At 46.6% G+C, this 25,494-nt stretch overlaps 1 protein-coding gene across 12 annotated transcripts in view; it reads right to left on the bottom strand.

Annotated features, from left to right (window-relative positions):
- Positions 1-25,494, bottom strand: part of AGAP1 (ArfGAP with GTPase domain, ankyrin repeat and PH domain 1) — a 511,591-nt gene that overhangs the window by 83,257 nt on the left and 402,840 nt on the right. For 5 of the 12 annotated variants that reach the window (XM_074315523.2, XM_074315485.2, XM_074315453.2 and 2 more), the window contains one exon: positions 3,938-4,012. The exons of the other annotated variants lie outside the window; for them this stretch is intronic. In XM_074315523.2, coding sequence (XP_074171624.1) covers positions 3,938-4,012 — 75 coding nt within the window. The remainder of the gene's footprint in view (positions 1-3,937; positions 4,013-25,494) is intronic. 12 annotated transcript variants of the gene reach the window in all.

Below are 25,494 nucleotides of genomic sequence, written 5' to 3'. Positions count from 1 at the left end.
ACCCGCTGGGCTGCCCACCAGCCCTCCCGCTGTCCACGTGCCGGGACCTGGCACAGGCTGCCCGCATGGCGGCAGGAACACGTCCCTCTCAGGGGCCAGCGTGATCACGGCCTGCAGTTTGTTTAAGTCACGTTGAGTGCGGTGGACGCCTCAGAACCGGGACACCAGGTAGTGGACAGGGCGGTGACCGGAGCAGGGCCTGTTTGGAGCCACAGCGTCGGGGCTCCCTGAGTCCATTCATGTGGCTGCGGAAGGCACGCAAACCACAGGAGTCCCAGGTCTCTATGCAGGGCAGGTCCAGGCCCACAGAAACGGACGTCAGCGCAAAGGCTGAGCCGGGATGTCAGCGCAAAGGCCGAGCCGGGACCTCTGTGCAAAGGCCGAGCCGGGGCTTCAGGTAATGCTGCATCTGCTACCTGGATGTACACGCTGTCTGCAGTATTAAGTGGTCAGTTCAGCTCAAATGCTGTGGGTGACCTGACACCCTAAGAAACACCCCTTGCTCCCCAGTACACTTTTCCTTTACCCCTTTCTGCTTTATAAATGCACTGAAAGTACTTTCTTTGTAAAAGCAAAGAGGCCTTGACCCTCCCTGACAGAGTCCATCTGTTCACCAACTCACAGTGGACGGACATCGGCCTGTCTCCAGGTGTCCAGGGGACGGGGAGGCCCACAGACAGGCCGGTGGATTCTGGGGCCTCCCACGGCTGCCGGGGGTGGAGTGCCACGCACACAGCCCCACAGGGCTGATCCTCCTGCCCAGTGCTCTGGGCTCTTTCCCAGAGAGGGTTTTCCGTGCAGCCTCCCAGGTCGTCTCGGCACCTGCCGTGCAGGAGGCTTCTCCTCAGGTGGGGAGGCCGCTACAAACTGGGGAATCCCGTCATAAATATACCTTCCATTATACTTTACAGGCTCCTGAGATGGAAAAAGGAAAGCTGCGGTCTTGTTGGAGGGACTCAGATTTCACCAACCTTAGGAGAGAGTTGAATTTTTATAAAGTAACAAAGCTTTAAAAATTAGTGCAATATAACACACACAAATTAGGTTTCCATCTTGGTATCACAGACCATGAGCTTGAATGGACAAAAAAGAAGCAAAAGAGCATGTTTTTGTTTGTCTTGTATTCTTGCACGTGTGCTTCCCTAATTAGTTCTGTTTCATTTGTTCTCATCCACTCCTAACATCTACGCATTGTGCACCCGGGAATAAGTCCTGGAGTTGAGACATCTGGGCACATGTCCTGTCCCCAGAATGGGCTAGCTGTTGGCCCTGCAGAAAATCACTTGATTTGTCTACACCCAGATTTCCCATTGTACCAACCGGGCAGGTTACTCTGGCGTCTAAACGATAATGGAATCAGGGCCTGGAAAGAGTTGTTGTAAGAGAAAAGGGGCTTCAGAGTAAGACCATCGGGTCCAGTGTTGGTCGTGCCTGGCTCTCACCAACCGGAGCCCCCCCCCAGGCGAGTGCCATGTCTGAGCTGGACTCTCCAGAGCTGGAAAGGGGACTGCAGACCGCCGCCACTCCCCAACTGCAGCGAGGAGCCCCAAATGAGTGCACAGGCTCCCTGGGCAGGGCCGGGCTTGTAGCGGGCACCCTCCCCTGACTATTGAAACTCGAGTTCCAACTCCACAGGAAACTCTGGAGTCAACTGTATTTTGTGAACAAATTACTCAAGTGGACCATTTTAAAAAATACTCCATTTGGGGATGGGTACATTTAGTGTAACACTCAAGGCCTCAGGTTACAACAAAAGGTAGACAAAATTCAGGATATGAATTTTCATAAAGCATCATGTTATAAACAGACTATGTGATGACATCCTGCATTGAAATACTGGCAATTAGAAATGCATTTTGGTAATTTATTTTATGTAATTATACGAATCTAGCAATATACTATTAAAAGCTGTATGAAATGAGAGCGGGTACGCACAGATATCAATCTTAAAAGAAACCCAAAGTAAATGAAGAATGATCGTGTCGCTTAATTGAAGATTCATAAATGTAACTGAACAATGAACAAAAATGAAAGCAAACACTGAGGAAGAACTGGCTGTGTGGTCACTATTTACTCCAGTACCCCCAGAATTGCCTTTGGTAGCTGCTGCTAATGGAGTGAGGGGCCCTGAGCCGCAGCGTTACCAGGTATTGACAGATTTCAGACAGTGGCACTGCCCCTCCCTGCCCAGCGCCCTGGGCACTGTGGGTTACCTGATCGGTCAAGGTGAGAAGTTCCCTCTTCTGCAAATCGTCACACCTGTCGTGAGCTGCCGCCCACCAGGGTCTCCAGGAAGGCCCCATCAGCAAGTCTCGGGGGGACTGTCTGCCTCCTTACTGCCCCCCAACTTTGTATACAGTCTCATCTCGCGTAAAACTGCATGTCATGTAACTCATTCTGTTTTTTTTTTAAGGCCGTAAGTAAATAAACAAATTTGTTGTGACAGATGCACATACATACAAAAAAAAAACCCATGTCTGATTAGGTCACAGTGAAGAGAAATAATAGGCACCTTATGTTGAAAAACTAGTATCAAAAATAGTATTTTAACACCTTTTGAAATACAACAAAAATGAGACTGCATGTGACTGGTCCTAAAATTCTACTATGTTTCCCTCTCATTTTGCTTCCTCGAACGAGTGCTTTGAAAGAAGGCACCAAAGGGGTCAAGCTCCATTGGTAACTTAACAGACGACAATCTCCCCTTGAGGAATGGGAAAAAAAAATTATGATTAAAAAACAGGTCTTTAACAAGGCATCGTGAAAATGTAGTTTTGTTTTCCAGATTCTTCTTTTTTTTTTTTTTTCTTCCTGGCTGAGAGCAGGGCTTCCAGCAGCGAGACAGGAGTAATTGTGAAAGGAAGAAAAAAAAGGATGGTGCTATAAATCAGCAAAGGTTAATGATCAGATGTGAAGAGAGGGACTTGTTTACAGAAATACCGTGCAATTTAAAATTTACAAGAGATTTAATGCCACTGCTTGGCAATCACTAAAATCAACAGCCCAGAAAACAGTGACATTAAGAAAAATATTACAGTTATAATCATCCCCAAATAAGTCAATTAGTGTTAGGGCACGAGCTTGCGATTACTTGACCCATTTGGCTTGCACTTAAGTGAAAAAAAATGTCCCCCTATTATACCAAGATCGCTGGGTTGTGACCTATTTTGCATCGCACATATTGTACACCAACCTCCTTTACAAGGGCTGGGGCTGCCTGGTGGTGGTTTTCCTTTGCCTGGCATCAAAATAATTCTGACCCCTGACATTTGTAATCATAAAAAAAAGGCAATTTATAATTGTGTTGTTCAAATGAAGGTGGGGGAAAAAATTCAATCTGCTATTATACAAAAGCAATGACGGCTGTCTTCGGTGAAGAAAGCTACGCAAGTCAATTTGTGAACTTTGGCACTGGACGACCTTTAGAAACACAACAATATACTGAATTTACAAGCAGTAGCGCCCATGCAAATGACCCGGGCCTGGCTGCCTCTGGATTAGAGCTGCAGAGAGCATTATGGAGAACGAATCCACAAAACAAATTAAGACTGTTACTTAAATGTCACGGCACACTATTGTACTATTGTATTTGGCTACAGATCATTACACCTGATACTAACACTTTTAAAAACTGTAATAACTTGGGAAATATTACACTGAGTGCCCACATGTATAAAGGAAAAGAAAAAAAGAGGAGAAAATAGGTTTCTCAAGTAATTTAAACATCACTACTCTACGACTGAAGGGAAAGGTCAAAATTTAAGTAAGCTGAAAGGAACATGAATGGTAAAATAAAACACACAAACAAAAAGATGGAAAGACCACAGGAATGAGTCTGCAAACACAATGAGGGTGCATGCGGCTTGGGGACTCGCATTTCCGTGTCTGCACGGGGAAGGCAGGGGTGTGGAGGGAGGGTGGAGGGGGCGCGCGTTACCTTCGGTGTTGGTGCTGCTGCTGTATATATTTCGCAGGCTACCAACACGGTTTAGTTTCCATGCTTTGCGTTTGGCTGCATCCCGAGAGCAGAAAGGGGAGAGGGGGAAGAAGAGAGAAAACAAAAAGGAGAAGAAAACAAATGAAAAGGGGAGAAAAGAAAATGTCAAAGTAGCCCGTGACGTCACCTCCATCCGTTCCCGAGGGGCGGGCGGACGCTCGTGGGCCTCCCCACCCCCCACCGGCTCCGCTTCCCCGGTTAGGACACGCACTTACTCGGGAGGGCGGAGGCGTGCATGCCAACCAGCGTTATCAGGTTGGCACAAAATGCAGCGGCTGCCCAGACACGGAGTCCATGCTCCCGTGCCCCTGCTGGGTTTCCACACGTGGTGACTCCACACACTGCCAAGCTGGTCTTTTCCTTGGGGGCTGGTGGCATCTTTTGAAGGAGCTAGGGTGCCAGTAGCCCTTTGATTTGGCAACATACTGGCAGCACGTGAAAGCCAGAGACCCTGGTGACTAGCAGTTCCGGTGTGTGCAGCAGAAAGGAGGTCTTAACACCCAGGGCTGTCAAAAAAGGAAGTTTCCCCCCCCAACATATTTGGATCTGGACAGTAATCTACACCAGCAAAACTCAGCTATCTGCTGGCTGTGGTCAAAGGGTGGAGTCCCCTTCCTACAGGGCCCTTGGAGGCTCTGGATGGAGCTCCGAGGACCCCAAAGGGCACATACCTCCTTAAACGCTCAGCTCACGGACGGGAGCACCCAAAAAACAAGACAAATGACAAATGCCGACTTACCCACAGAGGAACCCTGGGTGTGGGAGTCAAATGCAGAGACAATTTAACAGGTGAGAATGCCCACCTCACACAGTGAGCTGTCACTGGCTGGAGAGACATTCTCACCTCATCAGCCCCCACCCTCCCAACCCTCCTCTGACTCAGGAATGCAGACACCTGTGGCCAGGTGGCTTTTGTGGAGCAAGTTACTGCACAAATGTAGCTAAGGCCTGCCACACATCACACATGTCCATGGTCAGTGATGGCCACAACCACCCGTGTTCCTGAAGAAGGGCCACAACTGGACCACCTGCCTCTCTCAACTCCCACGGCCAGGAAGAGAAACCAGGCAAACCTCCCACGAGGCTCTCTGATAACCGTTTGATTAATGTAGGTAAGAAGCGCTCCCCTGGGGAAGGCAGGTGCTTGCATTTCCACAGGTGTGTCTGAAGCTCAAAGCGGGAAGTGGGCGGACGCACAGACACAAGGTCCACCCTGCACTGGCCAGTGGTCAGCTCCCTCACCCCCACCCACTCCGGACTCAGGACGGGTGGGCTGTTCTCGCCTGCTGTAGGGCTAGAGCCCAAATACTCTACCTCCAGTGGTGCAGTGTGGGCTCTGGGCGTCACAAGACGACCCAGGGGGATGACCAGGTCTCCACGAGCAGTTCTGCTGAAGCAAATGTCATGTCCTTTGGGGCATATTGGGTTTCTTTACAGTGACAATACACACTTCATGCACGAAACGGGCATTAGAGGAAGTAAATGCCAGTCTGAAACTGTGCAGTCCTGTGTACCCAGGATGGGAATCATATTAATGGCGAGTAAGAACTAGCTGTAATTTACTTGCCCCTTGATTTAAAACAAGAAACAGCTAAGTTATAACGAAACACCTAAGAGTTACTTTGTACCTTGACAACGACACATCACTTAACAGTAAGAAATACAATCTCTCAACTAGTGGGCATCTAAGTTTGGTGACTGAGGCCTTCTGACACTGTATGGGTCTAAATTTAACTTTCCACATCTCTACATACTCAAGTCCCTCATCTCTGCATACTCAAGGCACCTTCACTATCTATAAGGTACCTGTCCCAGGTAACACCTAAGTCCCGGTCAGGTAAGAGCACACTTGGGAAAGGGGGCTTCCCAGGTGTGCCCACCAGTACAAACATCTTGTGTTAGAGACAAAAAGCCAAAACTAATGAGTTTTCAAATGTTTACTTTAGAAATGTTCAATGAATAGTTACCAGGGTCCTTAAGTATAACGGATTTTCTCAGAGTTAAGCATGTGTTTCATTTCTCCAATAGCCGAAGCTGTGCCATCTTGGCGCATGTTTCACGAGTCCCAGAAAGTAGAAGGCAGAGTCTGCCCTCCTCAGTGGTACACTGACCTCTTTATAAAACATTTACATATAAATAGGCAGAATCTAGGCAGGGCCCCCCTCCGGAAGGGGGGGAAGCCCCTGTACAGAAAACCTCTTTTCTCGCTTTGCATTTTTCAAACTCTGGGTTCCCATTACCTTAGGGATGTATAAGCAGGAAGTGAACTCGCAGCCTGGTTTTCTATTAACCTATTGATGAAATAATCAATTTTAATGTGTAAAATGTCATGCCTTTTTCTTCTCCTTAAACAAATGGACTTTTTCTGGCTGCTACCCAGGTCCTGATATGTGCATTTGTCTCCTGGGGCATTGATTGCCCAAAGTCCACTTGTTCAGAAGCTTCAACAAGAAAATACAATCATATCATCATCGATAAAATCTGGGGCCATGTGTGGTGCGGCTGCCTGGACTCACTTCCTAGGGAAATGGAGACACTGCAGCAAAAGGACGCATGGCGCTCTGGCTGGATGCCTGGCTCCATCTCAGCATTGTACTCCTTGGACATCACGCCGGCCCCTTGCTCTCAGGCTTTTCCTGAGGGCGTCATGTAGACTCACTCAAAAGACTACCTTTTCTGGGTCATCTTTATTTGAATTAAGACACGCAGTTTAAAAAAAAAAAAAATTTTTTTAGGAATGTAGTTTCTTCCATTTAAACATAGGCAAACTTACTTTGATGTTGTCACTAATGTTATTTCTCACAAAAACTATTCTTTTCGTATCAGAATCTCACCTTTTATCGCATGGAAAGCAAAGGAAGCCAAGTGCGAGCATTGTTAGTGTTTTCCATTCTGCAATCTGCGGACTGGATAAGCAAGTCTCTTCTGTCAGTCCGTCAGAATGCCTGGCACAGCTACTGCCTGCCATGGCACACTGTCTCAGCACTGTCGGAGGTCTGAGAACACAAATGAATGCAGGTCGCAGGGGACACAATGCCCACAACATACAACTTCAGACCTAGTGCAAAGTAAGTGGCAGCCTGAAAGGGGACGGTGAGACTCCTCTCGTCTCACTTCAGCCTGCACATTCAGTGGAACTTTCTGAACCCCAATCTGAGTGGGCAGAAAAGTCAGCAGGCCTGGGGAAAGGAAGCCATGAGCAGGACGCCCTGTCCCCACGACGGCGCCAAAACGTGAATGGAGAACTCGTCTAACACAGGCTGCTGTGGATGTGACAGTAAGACGTGGCACAAGGGACACGGCTCAGGGTCGAGAAGTAAAAATAGACAAGGTCGTGAGACTCATCATTATCCGAGTTGGAAAGTACTTTCCAAGGATTAAAAGGATCAAAACTTTGAAAAGGCAGGTAAGACAGTACAGAGACTTACCCCCAAACTGTAAGTTAAAACTTGACCGCCATGTGACCACAATGGTATTGCTAATTTACCCTTAAAATTAACACAGACACTCTTGGTTATGCACATTGAAGGTATTATTAGGAAGCTGAGTTTACAAGGCAATCTTTGCATTGCAGAGAGGTGCCTGTACCTCTGGCACCCAAATCCTAGGGGATGGCAAATGACACGGCCCCTTCTTAGAAGCTGCCCTGCTGTGATGGCTGCCTGGTTTTTCTGGTACTGGGTCACCAGATTGGCCGGTGGGGTGGCTGTCACCCACCTCATCCGGGTCTCAACTGCTGCCCATCCTGAGTGATACGTCCAAAGAAGAGAGGCTGGTGTGAACTCTAACTCGCAGAACATTTCTTTAAGGTGTCTGATAGTTACAAACGATGACTTTTGTGTCCGGAGGACGACACGAGATGTGGCATAAGACACTCAGCTCATAATTACTAACAGTCACAGCCTTTTCAAAGGAGACGGAGAAAAAGGGAAAAATGTGCAAATTATGGCTGCGTACTAAGAGTAGCTGGAATCATTTAGAGTTAACGACTCCCAATTATTACACACGGCCTTATTTTGTGGAAGCTACAGCTTTTCATATGAGTTCATGCAATCACGAGGGACTTAAAATTTTATTTTAAAACAAAGTATCTGTTATTTTGTTTCTCTAAGCGAAAAAAAAAATTTTCTTCTTACTACAGCATGTGAATGCCTGAGAACTAACGAATCGCAGACATTTCCAACACGAGAATCTTCTGACTAGCTCTTCATACGTGGAATAACAATATTCCTTAGTCTGTTGGCATGCTCAAAAGAGCAGGGTTTTATCCTAAACTCTTCCTCCATCGTTGTACCAGACCACAGGCTTATATTAATGTCGCCTCTGATCTCCTTCTGACAGCGCTCTTTGTTGATTAGATAAATATTCCTCAGATAGCTGATTAAAAAATGGTGCAGCCGTGAGGTTGGGTGTCCAAGCCTCGTCAGCCATGCTGGATATTTCAGGGTGCATGAATTACATCCTTGGCGTGAAGCGCACAGGGCTGGCTAAATGAGGCACGCTGCAGCCCTCAGAATCAATTATGAGAACTAATAGGATCTTTTTACCTCCACGGAGGAAGAGGCTGGGTGGAGGGTGTGCCATTCACTTCTAAGAAAGCCCTGTCTCAGAACGAAACAAATAACCCTCTCCATTCATAGCAGAGAGGGTAAACCTGGCCCTCTCAGAGAAGCCACATGACAACCGGGTCTGACGACGCTACTCCTGGCCCACACCACATGTGTATTTATCTATCTTTCAAGATGCCACGGGCATAAATGCCACTTGTGCGTTTCAGGCTGACTGAGGCACCAGGACACTTTATGTAAAGACCACCCCCAGGGACCGCCCCACGCGGGAATGGATGCCGCTGTGATTTTGTGTCACTTCAAATTTAGTGAGCCCGGTATCCCCGGGATCTTTTGTTGGTAGCGATTTCATTGTGGGGTTAGAGATGGGAGATTTCTTTTGTGCTGGCCATGTGAATGTTCGTTTGCTCAACAAGACTGTGTAAACGCTCTGTTCTCTTATAAAAAGGCGGTGGGGTTTTTCATTTCATAAGATGCAACCCCGAAGATTCTTACACTATGTGAACACACTACTTTAGCTGCGAAGGGGCTTGACATAATGGTCGTTTCCTAGGGGCTACCACACAGAGAAGTAGTCATGTTGAAACGTCCATTAAAAGGGCCTTTGAGAGGATTAAAAAAAAACAACAAACCCCGAGGCCAATATATATAGGACATATATTCGGGAAGCAAAATAACTTTGTCGTTACCAGCTTCCAGCAAGACTAGGGTCTTCTTCGGAATGTGAAGCCACAGAACTTGAGGAAGGTACAATATGTAACTAAATAAAACTCTGAAATAAGTAATCGACCTTTAATTAGAAAATTTTAATTCCATTTCTAATAACTCATAATGGCTTTCTTTACAGCACACACAATTTCCATGTTGGTGACTTCTTACCATCTGAAAACTGCCGAGGGCTTCTGCATAGTGGGCTAACGCAGATGCACACAGAAAATACCATTAACCCTGGAAAACAGCGAAAATAAAAACTGAGCAGAAACTCCAGGATACGCCATAAAACCCGAAGTTCCAATTAGGTAGAGAGTTGGTTTTCCTTTCGGCCTAGAAACCTACTGAGAGCAGAGCATGGGTTCAAGTGTATCCAGAATTAATTGGGTATTTCGTTCTGACACGAGTGTACCTTTTCACAGGGACTAAAATGAGAAGTGGGTTTCATGGAATATACCCTTCACGATACGTTCTCAGGTGGAAATTAGAATACATCACTGGGCAATGGAAACGTCTCTGCATGTCTTCATGGAATAGCTATTCATTTTGAGAAGGGAGGCTCTTTTTCTGGAGCGGGGGTGGGGGGGACGGCTTATTAGGAAATAGAAATTGGGACTCCTTGGCCTCTCGGCTTCATTCTCTTCTGGGTGTAGGATGAGGGTGAGAACAGAAACTGACCATGACGGGGATGGCTGGCTTCCCAGCATCACCAGGAATAATCCTCTGCTTTTTCAAGGCCTAGTTCCTCAGTGGACACTGTCCTATGTCCCCTTATCACTGCACAGGATGGGATCAGACACCTGACATTCAGAACAGAAGCAAAAAGCAAACCAAAATCTCACTTAAGAAAAAGGGAGGTTCAAGTCAGTTTCTCCAAGCCGGAGGGTGTGCACGAATTGTACCTTTCATGAGGTTTGTTCAGTTGTGTTTATACACAGGCAAGCAGGGGCAGTGTCTGAAAGTGGTGGCGGGTCTCCTGCCCCGGCCCCATCCCACGCCCCCTCTGCCAGGGCTGCTCACTGCTCTGTGAAGTGGGCGACAGGCGCAGGGCCGGCCGTGTGGGCGGGGGAGGCTGGGGCCCGGGGACCACCTCAGGCTCCCCGACACAGAAATGAGTGCTAATGGGAACCACTTGTCTCCTCTTTTCCCCTCTTTTCTTTCTTCTCTTATTTCTTCTCAATCTTCTCCAGCAGAACATACTGCAGGCTTTTTTTAAAACACAAAATCTTTCTCAACAATTCCAGAAAAAAAGTTTTTTAATAAAACTTCAAATTGTGCTATCGTATTTCAAAGGCAATGACCAGTTAGAGCAACTAATCAAAGGCATAATTATTAAATGACTGCTGCTCGTGCTCCTGGCAGGGCTGTAATTGAGGGGCTGTGATCACTGGACCACCACCCGTAACAATGGCAGACACTGCATTTGATCTGCCATCTTTGTAGCTGACTTCCTACAAATGCCCGAGTGAAATGATACACTTTAGGGTTATGCAGTCAATCACACTCCCCTCCTATGTGGCCATATGAATCTGAGAAGACCAGTGAAAATACCTTCGAGAAAACATTTTTAACCTTTTGCATTTCAGAAGGGCTTGCCTGGAAACTCCCAATAGTATTCTGATTTGTGGCTTGAGAAACCACAGAAGCCATAAGATACGTGGTATTTATTTAGTAAATCAAGTACAAAGAGCAGAGTGGGAAAACAAAAGAAGGATTCTAAGCTTTTGATTCTTCTTGCTATTATGGAAATACATTCCTTTAACCACTAACAGATTTCTGCCCATAAAACTACTTTGACTGTAAGAGCACAGCTTTTCGCACATCCCTTGGTTACTGTCCGGGATTACACAAGGTCATTATCATCCTAGGAGGGACTGCAGAAGTACTGCAAGTGCAGACACAACAAAATATAACAAACGTCTCATTTCTTCTATTTGAAAATAATTTAAGTATACTAACATTATTCAGTTTCAAGCAGGAACACACTGGAAGACTATCTTAATATTGCAAAAGCAGAGTGAATTTCACGTTAGTTTAATGTGAAGAATAAACCATGCCCAACCTGACTATCCTTTCCACTTTCCTTGTAAGTTGTTATCCACATACGTGCATAATTATCACATTTCTAAGGACAGCTCCGATAGATGCCCGTTCTACTTTTGAATGTAAGGTGTTATGGTACCACAGTTTTCAAAATTGTCCCTTTGGACAGTTACATTGTTGAGTTAGCACATCACAGCTGTCGCCATTCTTTACTGTTACACATTTACTTATTTTCAATATTACGCTATTAAATATACTACATTCTGCTTAACTTAATGTAGATACAGATGGTTACACATAGAGATATGTATACATACGGTGTATATACATGTTAATATACACACATATGTTTCTTTGCTGTTTCTGCTGAGAAGGTGGAGAAGTCATGACACCCCATGACCAACAAGCACACCTGGCCCCCAGGTCTTGGTTTCTAATACCTCTGGAGAATCCAAGAACCAGGGCTCCTTGGAGAAATGGCTGATGCTAGGATGGGGGCAGGAAACCAAAAGATGAGCCTGGACCATCCTGTAGTGCCAGAAAGTAAGGAAGGGCTAAAACAAACAATAAACAAACCCCACACTGATGGGAATATGACAAACAGGCACAGGAGCCAACTTCAAGAGCTGCCAATGGCCGAAACTGGAACAATTTGAGCAAGAAAACAAACAAAGTAGTAATGGGTTATAACCTGAAGCATAAAATAAATATCCAAGAGTCCTTACTGATACCAATAAATGAGTGAATAAATTAATACATGGGGAGAAGAGACAAATCTTCCATGCAGAAAATTCCAATTTATGTGGCTACCGCACCCTAAAGAAGTGGAGCACAACCCCCTACTCCTGAAGTGGGGGCTGTGCTGAGTCCTCCCAGAGGGCCAAGTGGAAGTGGGGAGGGAGGAACTTCTCAGAGGAGAAACCTGACAAGCCAGGTGATGAAGGTCAACACCGATAGTCGTAAGTCATATTGCTGGTGTATTCCCTTGACATGATGTGATGAAAATGGCACTTTTATCTCTGTGGTGTCACTCTCCGAATCCCATAACCCCAGAAAAATCCTGAAGAAAACAACAGACAAATTCCAATAGAGGGACATCGCACAATGTACCTGACCAATACTCCTCAAAATTGTCAAGGTCATCAAAAACAAGAAAAGTCTGAGAAGATGTCCCAGCCAAGAGGAGCCTAAGGAGACATGGCAACTACCTGTGATGTTAGGCAAAAACCAAGGAAATCCGAAGGAAATACAGACTTTAGCAAATAATAATGTATCAATATTGGTTCATTAATTTAAAGAAATATACCACACTAATAAAAGGTGTAAATAATAGGGGAAATTTTGCACATGTACGTGTGTGTGTGTGGGGGGTGGGGTGTATATGGGAGTTATCTGTACCATCTCAATCTTTCAGTTAAGTCTTAAACTCTTCCAGAGTATAAAGTCCATTAAAATACTATTATGAGCATCTTTGGGCAGGAATATGATTTTTTTTCTCCCAATCATTTTGTGTCCTTAGAATAAAATGCCAGGAGTAACACTGTTAAATGAAAGAATATTTTGTAGCTTGGAACATATACAGGGAGAACTACTATCTCATCACAAGATACCATTTATTCCACTCATTAAATCAACTTTTACAAATTAAAGACAATTTGAAAGCTTAGTGTGGGTCACACGTGCTGCTGAAATTCCCAACAACCTGAACGCCCACCCCAAAGGCAGTTGTGCTGAAAGACATGGTCTTTACTTCTGATTGTGAGGATGGGCTACCAAGTACGTTTGCTAACTAATATCCTTTAGAGGCAATGATTGCCCCATGACATTCTTCAGGGTACCATGCTGTCTCCTTGGACTTCATCTCGAATTGTTGACCTTGAAAGTATTATTTTTTTCCTGTAGGGGCCTGCAGTGTGCATTTGACTAGAATGTACCACGTTTGAACAATTTTCTAGGTAACTTCCAGGATTAGCTTTTCATGCTCAGAAAACAAGCTTTGGCCCATTGGGGTAAAAAGTCTGTGCTCATGGTGACTTTAGCTCTCAGCTTCTAATCAGCACAATAAATACCACATTTGTAATAAAAGTGACGGAGTTTAATAAAATTAAAGATGGGTGTCATGCTAAGCTGGCTGCATGAAATTCACTGACTTACCGATTCTGGGAAGGTTTGAACTCGGGGATGATGACCTCAAGCCTCTCAAGGGCTAGGGTCAGGAGACACAATTAGTGCCTTTTCTTAGAGAGGACCAGTGATCAAATTCTATACGAAAAATGAGTTTGTCATCACAGGTGCATCCAGAAAACACTGACCAAAGTACATACGTGTGTTGCTTGGGCACAAGCTATGAGGTGCCCGTTGGCTGTTCTCACCAAAGTCTGCTTCACATATAAACCCCCACAAATCTACGGCAAGAGAAAGAAATCCTACACTGCCTTATTCCACAGAAATACTAAGCTCACAGCCTGATGGTTTTATGGTTTTCAACCATCATTCTCACGAACGGGTATGGAACACATGAATCTGGAACCACATGTCCATCACCTGGGAGTTTTCTTTCATTATTTATTTTCCGGTTCTTTTTGGGGAGAACGGTGATATTTTATAGAGTGTGTAAGATGCGCAAACTGCCAAGAAGAAAGTATCAGGGCAGAATGAGGACAGCTGGGAGCCGCTCCCTCCCCGAGGAGACCTGGCTGCAGGGTGTGTCGCTTTCCGTGGGTTGATGACCGAATTTGACCAGTGTGGCGAGTGTCTACTACACCAGCAGCGCAAGGTGCAAGGTAAGATAGACAGCTGAAAAACGCGAAGGAGAGTGGAGGGGTGGGAAGCTGGTGCTCGGGCACCAATGCTGCCCTGCCCGGCAGGTGGCTGGGGCGGGTGGGGGGGACGTGGGGCTCTGCGCTGTGGTCCCCTTGTCTGTACACGAGGATCACCTCCATACGAGGGCCGTGACGAGCAGTAATGCAGGCAACACACCGAGAGGGGCGCCAAGTCTGGGCCTCCAGCGTCCCCCCATACTGCACGCGAGGTCAAGACCACGCAAACCACACTGACCCACGGAGAGAAAACCGCAATCAGCATGAAAGACACCAGTGAGGGGAACACTGGTTGAAAAGCACGGTTTGAAGAAAACTTTTCTAAGGAACTTCCGGGTTAGTTGGCTAGCGCCTCCATGCTCCTTTTTTCAGTTAGCAAAATGTAGGAAGAGTTGGAAGTAGAGCGGGTGTGTCCTGGTTGGGTTTCAATCCAGCCCCTCGGGGCGTCCTACTCATGCACATACAGATTTCACTATCAGGAAGTGTTGTCATTTAAAAAATAGACTTAATTTCAGAACATACTGAATTCAAGGCAAGAGATGATACAAATGGAATAAAATAGCGTCACGAAATAGGTTTCTGCAACTTTTGATGAAGTTCAATAATTTTATGAAATGCAGCCACTCAGGATGGCTCTTATGGCATCGTCCATCTCTAATCTGTGTCCCTCCTTTTTATGTTTGAATGTCCCATCTGGAAAGGGCAGGAGGAGGCAATGAGCGCCACCGTCAACGGCCAAGAACCTCTGATGACAAGAAACAGATGAAATTCTTTCTCATCAAGAAACTCTGACAACAGCCTCACGGAGGGGTGGGTGGGTGCTGATACTGTGTTAACATGTTTTCATGTCTCTTGTCAGAAAAGCTGACTTTGAAGCAGCTTATGACGCATACACACTAGGAAGAAAGTAAGTACGGGTGGAAGACAGGAATTCCAACAGAAGAACGACTGAAATTAAGAGGGTAAACCAGAACTGTCCATTTGAGAGGACTTTGAACTTCTCAGATAACAAGAAGACAGGTTTGTATTAGTCGCCCTGGAGACTGATGGCACTGGGGAAGCTGCAGCCGCTCAGAACTTCTCAAAACTATGCCTTCTTCAACAATACACCAGACACCTTAACAGGGGTCAACAGATGAGAAGCTACTAACCACTATTGCATGAGTCCCTAGGCACAGACGCCATGGGGCTCGGAGGCACAAGATACGGCCCCACCCTTCACAGAAATGTGCTGCCGAGCAGAAAGAATACAGAAGATTCACCTGAAGGTAGTATGGAAATATTTTCAGTAGTAGAAATACAATTCAGAATGATTTCTAGAATGATAGTATTTTAAAAGGTCTGCATCAAAGGCAATATGTGTGTCTATGTTCTCTCTCTCTCTCTCTCTCTCTCTCTCCATGACTGGCCACACAGAGCGCTGGTAGAATAATTAAATTATAGTCTCAATGATATATAAATAAACTCAGTGATGTTTTTCCCTCTCCTACTGTTAGCTAGTGGTAGAATCATATTTTCTGATACACTAAACTTGGGTGAAAAAGTGAAAAATTTAGCAAAACACAATCTCTCTGTGGCTCCCAATTTTTTAAAAATATGCAGGCCCTTTAGACGACCCTGATGTGGCAGCACTCCGAAACGACTCTGCCTGCCTTAGCCCCTATGTCGGCGTACACTCACTGGCGTCTACACAGCCGACACCTGCACTCAAGGCCCTTGGCATCTCCAGAGCCCCTTACCGCACGCTCGGAGCCACGGCTCCGCCTCCCCCTTTCTGTCCTCCAGATGCCTGGGGCTGTAGGCCGGCAGCGAGTCCCCGACGGGCAGCCAAAAGGCCAACACGCAGGCTCCACCGCACGCTCAAGCCGACATCACTGACTGAGGGGCAAGTATAACACCATCTAATCAAGGTGGCTGCCGTTTAAATCAAAGGGCGAAACTGTTTTGCATAAAGGCCCAGTGGGAGGTAAGAGAAACATGCCCACCCATGGACTCTTCTCACAACGACAGTGGAAATTAACCGTGCCACAACAGCATGACTTACAAAAATGAGAAGACATACATCAGACACTCACTATCTCTCACGTGCCAAGCGGCAGTGACCGGTGAGTCTGGCATAATTCCCGCCAGGGAGGTGGGCACTGAAGGTGTTTGCATCTCAGGCCTCAGGTGCAGGCGCTGGGCGGCTGCCCAGTCGGCAGAAGCTCTAGTTCTTAGCTCTGGGTGACTAAATGATGACGGCTGCTACTAATCGTTTACTGAATAATGAAACTGACACAACTGATAAAAGGTTTCCATCTTGAGAAAAATGATTGATCGCTGTTCAGTTCCCTGGCACTGCCATTTGTGTGACAAACGGTTGGAAAGCCCCCCGTTAATCTCTGCACACCTCCAAGCCTGAAGTGGCAGCTTCGGCTTGCGTACCCAGATAATCAGGAACAGCTAATAATGCCCTGTGCGAGGCTGTGCGGGCGCCACACTGGTATTTTATCAAGGCTGGTCTTTGAATCAATTTGCACAATGGATTTTTTTTTTTGGCGATGGGTGAGAGAGAGAGGAGACAGAGGAATAAAAGAAAGGACCCAACAACAACAAAGACAGATAAGCCCAGCTAGAAAGCGTGGTCCTAACACCCAGAGATGGAACTGTCATAGGATCAAAGCATAAGTGACTTCCGGTGGGCTCTGGGTAGCTCAGAGATTTTCTGGGTGGCACAATCTGAGCTGTGGCATCAAAGTGACCGATCAAGCTGGTTTGTCACCCAATAGTGCTGGGCTGCTGTGTGTGGCCAAACTGCCTTCCTCCCACGGATGCTCAGAGTATGTTTCTTCTTTAAGTAGATTTATTCTTTTTCCTTTTTTTCTATGGGAGGGTGGTAGGTAATGTGGCTTTAAGTAAATTAAAGGTGTTATTCATAAACAGTGCTCAAAACAACACATTTATTTCTATGGCACTCTATGGTGACGTTTATTCTCATTTTGGTGAAAATCAAATCAGTTCAACATGCTCTTCTTCCCCGAGAAACCCACATAACGTGGAAACCAACACAGTTCAGGGTTTTTAGCCCTCTATTGCTGCTTGCTGCTTGTGTCATCAGGTTGGGGAAAAGGTCAGGAGTCCAAAAGATAAGGCGCAGAAGGCGATTAGTATGTACCCTGTTTCCCTGAAGATAAGACCCAGTTGGACCATCAGCTCTAATGCCTCTTTTGGAGCAAAAATTAATATAAGACCCAGTATTATATTATATTATAGGAATTATATTATATTATAGCAGACCCGGTCTTATATTATGTGAAAATAAGACCAGGTCTTATGAATTTTTACTCCAAAAGACGCATTAAAGCTGATGGTCCAGCTATGTCTTATTTTCGGGGAAACACGGTAGCTCGGCAGAGTGTAAATAAAGAATACTAGCTACGATGATGATGATGAAGATCTACTTCTCAACTTTCAAAACAGAAAGGAACAAGCCTCTATCTATATTATCACCTACTGTACCAACAGGCACATTCCAGACGGACGTAAGTATACGCTCTAGAAGACTTCAGCTACATGAAAAGAAAGGGTTTGAGGTGCACTTTATCAAGTACGTTATTATACAGCTGGAGAAGTCGCGCAACACCCCTAAATGTAACTAACGTTTAGGAATGTGTGTAAAGACACAGGCACGGAAAAAGTGCTAAATGCAGTGGCCTGGGGACCCGGGGGAAGAGTCTGTCCTGGCAGTGAGCCCCAATGGTCATTGCGACCTCCCAACGCTGAACAAACACGCAGGGCCTGTTGGAACGTTCTGGGTTTTCACACGCGTGACCTCCCGTGTGCTCACCGAGTGTTTCCCAAATTAGAAGGGAGGAGGTTTCAGGGCTTTCTGAGCGCTGCTGCTGGAAAAGCAGTTACAACGCTCTGTGGTCATCGCATTTCCCCAGATGCGTTCCCGGGCAGGGCAGCGGTTCTGAGCACCGAGCCAGACTCTAGCTGGGCCAGAGCGAAAGCAAGGGTGCCCATGAGCTACATAAATTAGACGAGGTTTCCTCACCTGGTGTACACGAGGCCTGCTCAGGGCCTCCAGGTGCTCATGCCCACCTAACACTCCAAGAGGACTTTCTCCAAACCTTTCCTTTCAGAGCATCTTGCTGCATTCAGGGTCCACAATACAGACTTTGGGAAACACTGGTGTGTATCACACAAAGCCATACGTGCACCCAGAAAACCCACTTGGCACCTCCATGTGGGCCCACAGAGGTCCTCCGCCTGGGCACCTGCATTCACCAGGTGCACGTCACATGCACGCACAGTGCTGGCCTTGTGGGGACACTGACAAGTATGAGATGGGCCTCCTGCCTCCCTGGGCTTTCTATCTAGTTGAATGGATACAACTAATCCACGTGAAATGTTTCAAACAATTGTATCATGTACAGTGTACAAGGCTGCCCCCCGGCAGTAGGCAATTACCAACTGACTTGTCTAGACCAGTAAGAGTTGAGGATGAGACCAGGGTGTCCCCTGGACTCCCAACAAAGGACCAGGCTCTTTAGTTGTACAACTAGAAACTGCGGACATTCTATAGAGCGTGCTGTCAATGCGAGGGAGAACTCCACGTCTTTGTTAGGCATTGTCAGGCCCTGCCTGCCTATGAAAATCCATGCCTTGAAATCGTTTTTCCTTGCCATTAAGGAGAACCCTTCCTCCTGTTTCACCAGGAGGCTTCTCCTGCTAACGGCAGTCCTGACGGTGCCGACATTCTTTGGTGACTGTGGCTGGATGGGCTCTGCGGCCCCTGCAGCGGAAGACCAAGGATGATGGGTGAGTCACACCAGAGATCCACCGTCAAGGCGTCGAGAAGAGCCTGGTGAGGGGGACCCTGTAACCACTCGCCCCTGCTGTGTGCAAACAGCTCTCGTCCAGCGCAAACAGCAACGGGCCTGTCCACTGTCGCTGGTGCCCCTCTGCTCCCTCATCCACGGTGGCTAGAACGTTAGTGGGTTGGGTGCCCTGGACGACCTGAAGAATCAGCTAAAAAATGTTGGTAATGCTACTTAGCGGATCATCTCTGACTGTTAACCATCTTCAACCTTTGAAAAGAACAGTTTAACAAGTGCTCACTTAAGTCAGAGCATAATGATATCGCCGAGCCTTTCTTGGGTGAATTGGTTTAATCTCCAAATACACTGCACATAGTCTGGCTCTTCAAAGTCATAGTCTGGTATCTACAAAGAGAATCCCAAGGAAGGAAGCAGGGGTAGGCTGCGCTATGCACTCACAATGTCTGAGCTCACGGCACCCTGACGCCAGCCCTAGGAGGCAGACAGTGAGGTCGTCCCATTTGACAGCTCAGAGCACAGAGGCAGGAGGTGATACAAACCTGCCCAGGTCATTCCACCAGTAAGAGGTGGAGCTGGAATTCAAACCCAGGAGGCTTTGCTCCTCAGCCCAGTTCTCAACCACCACTATTTTCTTGGCGTCATTCCTGCCACCACCATCACAACCATTTTCCACGCACGGCCACCTAGCTGTCTGGACTTGCCATGCCCCATGGAAGGGGACACACCAGGGGAGCAGTGTCACTAGCCACTGAGACAGAAGAGAACAGCCTGGACACGTGCAACACTGGCTGAGTCACTTTCATGGCCAGCGAGATTCTAAGCATTTTTTCCAAAGTTTGACACTGTGGAGAATGTTTCAGTTTTTTTTTTCTGACTCACAATTCAAAAAGATATTACAAGAGACAATCAGAAGTAAAAGGAACATTTTCCAAAGTCGGAGCAATGAGTAGAAATAAAGCCCTAACAAGAAATATTTCAGTCAAAGAGAAATTTCTTCTTCATTAGAATAAGGAACTGCAGAGTGAAATGCCTTAATTACCCACGAAGCGAGAGAACCGTATGCAATTGCCTTCATTTTAAGAGCACTAGAAAAGAGACTACTGCATTAAATGCTTATGCCTTTTTGCAATTGTTGGAAAACCTCTGATACAATTCACCAACCTGAGAACACTCCTGGGCAGAATAAAACTATTTGAAAACTTTTTTGTATTTCATCTTCTTTATTTTAAATGGTTAGAGTGATATGCATAAAAATCGATCCATTTTTCTTGAGCATACTCTGTATTTGGTGGTTCTTTGGGCTGCTTTTAGAAAACGGCACAATTTTCTGATTCAGAGTGCTGCTTGGAGAGAATAAATTCTATAAGTATTGGAATATAATTGTACGTGGGGAACAAACTAGAAGACACCGAAATATTTTTAAACCGGCTTGCCCACTAAATGGAAGAATGGAAAAATAAGAAACGTATAACAATTCTTTAAAAATAAAATAAAACCCGACATACTACTTATTTACTATCTGTGGCAAGTCTCCCATAATGGCAAGAGCAATATTTTGGGTCCATGTGCTAGAATCTGGCCGTAATCTTAGATGATCTTAGCTAAACCGTTAGTTCTCAACCTGGCTGCGTGTTCGAGTCACCTGCCACCCAGGATCCCCGAGGCCACCTGAATCGAGAGCTCGGTTTTAAATTAGCATCTAAAAGCCAGAACTGGCCGCTGGCCACTCCCTCGGTTTCCTCCGGGCTGAGGGGTCACAGGGCTCCCTGTCTGTGGTGTCCCCAGCTGTGGGCTGGTCTGGCCCTTCTATTCCTCCGGGCTTTTCCCAAACGGATTGCCTGTCATGCAGGGTCTCCAGCCCTCCTTCCCCATCACGTGGCCTCATCCTCAGGGTCTCCTTGACTTGCTCCTTCCTCCGACACACCCCCAGGCTGGCCCGTCCTTAACGCTCCTGTCCCTTCTGCAGCTTCTCTCGCATCGCCCCCCCACAGCCCGCAGCTTCTTGCATGGTCCCTGTCCCCACATCCATGTGGGGACCTCCTCCCCAGAACAAGTGTGTCTGACGTCACCACCAAGCTTTGCACCACCCTCCCATGTCACCCTCTGCTGTTCTGTCTCCTGCCCACGGCACAGCTGAGGTGTGGCTTTAGGATTTGGGACACTGTGACCTTCTACAGTTCCTGGAAGGCCACACACCATGCCCCTGCCCCTGGGCTGCCTCTAGCTCCCTTCCGTGTTTTAGAAGCAACACAGGACAGTGTCCTCAGGCAGCGAGTGGCCAACAGGGTGTGTGATTAATCTGAATTAAAGACACTTAGATTCCAAGAAGGGCAGAAGGAGGGCACTGCGGGTTGCAAAGATCTGGTGTTGTCTACGTCTTCAGGGCAGTTTTACTAGCACTACTAATGCTAATGACCCCAAGACTTTATTTGAAGGATACTGGAGAGGACACGTCAGGGGATGCAACTCTGCAGAACAGAAAACCCCAAAAAACTGTTTAACTGTAAAGGGAGCTATGAGAACACAGAGTTCCTAGCCATGTGGTGCGCTCCCCAAAAGCCTGAACCCAAATCTGTGACGACAGAAAGGCACAAAAATTGATTCCACTGCCGTGCCCAGAATGGTCTTACACAAAATGAAGAGACTAGTACCAGGTATCAGAAGTCATCTGTTGGAAAATTCTCCAAATGATGAGAATTAAGGTGGTGACAGTGACACCCAGCCTTGGAACTATGCGCTGACCACAGCAAAATGAGTGGTGAATGAAGGGGCCTGGACGCTAAGCCACTAATTCTGAAGTGAAATGTAAAAGCTAGGTAATCTTGGCCAGTGTGAAGTCGGCAGGAGAAAGAAATAATCTCTTGTCTTTAGGATCCCATTTACCCACTGTCCCGTCATTACGGGAAAGTTATAGAAAAAATGCAAGCGTTTCAGAGATGATGGGAAAAGCTGACCTCTGTAGACAAATTGAAGCAGTGAGAAATGCCCGCCTGCCTCGACTAAGTAACTGCTGCTCGGGAAAGAGAGCCCTGGTCTCCAGGGAACACGGACCCTCAAGTTTAGAAATCGTTTCCTGATCGGGAAGAGCATGATGGGAAATGCCAAGGAGCATTTTAGGCAGGGTACGGCTGACTCGTGGGGGCGGGAGTGGGGATGCAACTGTCACTCACATGCCAATGAAAGGAACTAAAAATAACTACAAATATTTAGTAGGACTCTTCCAAAGAAAACTAGGAAATATTTAAAATACGTTAAAGTCATGCATTTTTGTAATTAAGAGGGAGCCAAAAAGTTGACTCACTCAATTGTAGGAGCTTCTTCAAGTCCATAAGTCCATAGGATGGGTGAGGAGAACAGGGAAGTTACTACTGAAAAACGGGAATTCAGGGGTTTCCACGGCGAGCTGAGCACACGCCTTGGTGTGTACGAGGTTGGACAATTACGTTCGCGAGCTCACCCTAGAAAGAGTGCTACTTACCTCAGTGCTGAATATCACTATGGTCACCTTCCAAGTACTCCCCTTGGGAAGCTATGCACCGACGCCAGCGCCTAGTCCACCCTACAAAGCAATTCTGGAACTTTTTCTGGAATGGCCATCAGAGCTGTTGTCATATTACCCTTGATGTCCTGAATGTCATCAAAATGTCTTCCTTTCAATACTTCCTTTATATTCGGGTAAAGAAAGAAGTCATTGGGGGCCTGATCAGGTGAGTAGGGAGGTTGTTCCAATACAGTTATTTGTTTACTGGCTAAAAACTCCCTCACACACAGTGGCGTGTGAGCTGGTGCATTGTCGTGATGCAAGAGCCATGAATTGGCGAAAAGTTCAGGTCGTCTAACTTTTCCACGCAGCCTTTTCAGCACTTCCAAATAGTAAACTTGGTTAACTGTTTGTCCAGTTGGCACAAACTCATAAGGAACAATCCCTCTGATATCAAAAAAAGGTTAGTAACTTGTTGCAACAAGTTCGTGACTTAATTGTCAGACCTCGTATGCACATGGCAAACAATTGATAATGGACTCAAACAGACATCCGTATGCCAGTGGTCATGGTGACATTACACGGTGCCCAAAGGTGGCAGCAACTCTGTGTCCAAGAACAGACGAGCAGATAAACAATGTGGTCTGTGCACACAGTGTAGTATTACTCAGCCATGGAAAGGAAGCTGGCGCCAACACTCGCTATGGCACGAACGGACCCTGATAACACGCTAAGCGAAAGCAGCCACACACCAAAGGATACCACTTATATGACATGTCTAGAACAGGCAAATCCAGAGAGATAGAAAGTAGATTAGTGGTTCCCAGAGCTGGAGAGGGGACCTGGGGAGTCACTAGAGTTTCTGTTTGAAGTGACGAAAACGTTTTGGAAAGAGCTAGAGGTGATGGCTGCTGAATGTAATGAATGCCACTTAAAAATGCTAAATTTTATGTTATATATTTTGCCACAATAAAAAGAAAGTTCAAAACGAGAAAAGGAAGGAAGGAAAGAGAATAAGAATGTGAGGGAGAAAAAGAAGTAGATTAAGGTGTGGGTGGGAAAGAGAGAACCAGAAAATAAGAGCGGAGAGAAAACAAGCAAGAAAGTCTTGGATGGAGGGAGGAGGGAAAGAAAGGAGGGGAAAGCGCCGGGGATGAAGAGCTAAGGAATCAAGAGACAGAGCCCAGGAAGGGGCGAGGTGAGCGCAGGCCACGCCAACCCGCGGAGCACCCCTGCACACGGGCCCTCCCGCCTGTACCCCTGCAGCCGCCCTGGTCCTTCTGCAACACCTGAGCCCCTGCTCCAGCCACTGTCTGCGGGCCCAGGCCCCTCCCCCACCCTCCTGGGGGTCCCACCTGGCCCCAGCTTCCCAGGAAAGAGCTGAGTCTCCGGGGGCAGGCTTTCTCTCCCAGCTTCCTTCCAGGAAGACCACCCACGCTGGCCCAGCAGCCGTGAGCACGGAGCACCCATGGAACCTTCCATGACATTCACAGCATGTGTGCACCCTGACAGTTGGAGGGGTGACCTGAAATACTGTTGGGGTTCGAACAAAAGTTACACCAAGAACTAGATTTCACCTATCAATTAATGGCCAGCAAATCCTGGCTTTGAATTCTTCAAGACCTTGGGAAAAAGTAAGCGTCCCGGATGAACTGGGCTGACTAACCATGCCTATGTCCCTTGCGACACTCTGGAAGAACAAAGAGGGAGGATGCAGGTACCTTTCTCCAGTGTCCCCAACAGCCAATGACAATGACAATACAGGTAACAGTCACTATTTACAACTTATTCAAGAAAACTGTCCCAACTGCCAACCACAGTGGTGGCTCCTGCTGACCCGGGCACACGACGCACGCAGGTTACCGCAGGAGATGAATTCCTCGCCCCCTCGCCCGCTCGCTCTAAGCGTGTGAGGAGTGAACTAATGTTCGGGGGAGAAACAAAAAAAGAAAGTACTCGCTGATCATAAGCTGTTTGCATTAATTAATTGGCCTGTTCAGGGTAATTACATGTTAATGACAGGAGGTACTCTGCATTCACTGATGAAATTATACCTTCAAGTTTACTGACTCTTTGTCTTTAAATATGACCACTGGATCCACTTGCTCAGGTGAATCACCAGGCTGTACAGATCATCGTAACGCACGCCAGCCTTGGAAAATCACGGCCTTTACAGCCTGAGTCATTTGCTGGGTTGTGGATGTGATATTTTCCAATTGTTGTGAAGATACATTTTGTCAGCCTATTGACACATAGCCATGGGTCAAGTGGCAGAAGTTTTTAACCGCTTGAATATTAACTTAATAAAATTAAGAAATAACCTTTTGATAGCTTATTACAAAATCCTTCATTTTATATCAACCTGATCCTTAGGAAACATCTTAGAGGAAGGAGCCAAGATGTGGCGTGAGGGAACGCCACTGAAAAGACACACGCGACCTTCCAGAGGGAAGGAGGCCAGTCACTGTGGGACAGCGTGAGGCACATGCTCCTGCGAGGTTACACAAGGACACACAGAGAGGTTTAGTCACAGTGCCGGCTCGTAGCAAGGAGTTAATCATTGGTTGCAGTTACTATTGCCAATAGATGGTCAACCTGATTTTCTGTTGTGATTGATTTTCTCTTTTAAAGACTTGCCACTAAATCTAAACTGAGATAGAAAATATTTCCATGAAATTGAAAATGAAAAAAAGACTTCCGTGTGTGTGTGCACATAGAACATAAAGTTAGGGCTTGGGGTCAATTCTCCCAAGAGTGTTCCATAACTCTGCGTTCAGCATATCATGGCTTCTGCAGAGAGCAAACTGAAGAGGAAAATTACTCCCACCTACAGGAAGCAAGCAGTATCCAGATGCAAACCAAGTGAAAGAACACAGCGACCCGTTTAATTAGGGAATCACGTCAGGTTATCGAGGAACCTACTGGCAGACTGCCAGGGTTACTGTCCCTTATGTCACCTCAGTAACTGGAGGTCACTGAACACTAAGCTCTTGGTGGATTCAAAATGGATTTCTGGAAACATCTCATACTGATCACTTGTGCTTGGGCGTGT

The sequence above is a fragment of the Rhinolophus sinicus genome, chromosome 17, assembly GCF_057876585.1.
Source record: "Rhinolophus sinicus isolate RSI-liver-muscle chromosome 17, RSI-T2T, whole genome shotgun sequence".
In the NCBI taxonomy this organism is placed as follows: Eukaryota; Metazoa; Chordata; class Mammalia; order Chiroptera; family Rhinolophidae; genus Rhinolophus; species Rhinolophus sinicus.
This window is presented reverse-complemented; position numbering and strand designations above follow the sequence as displayed.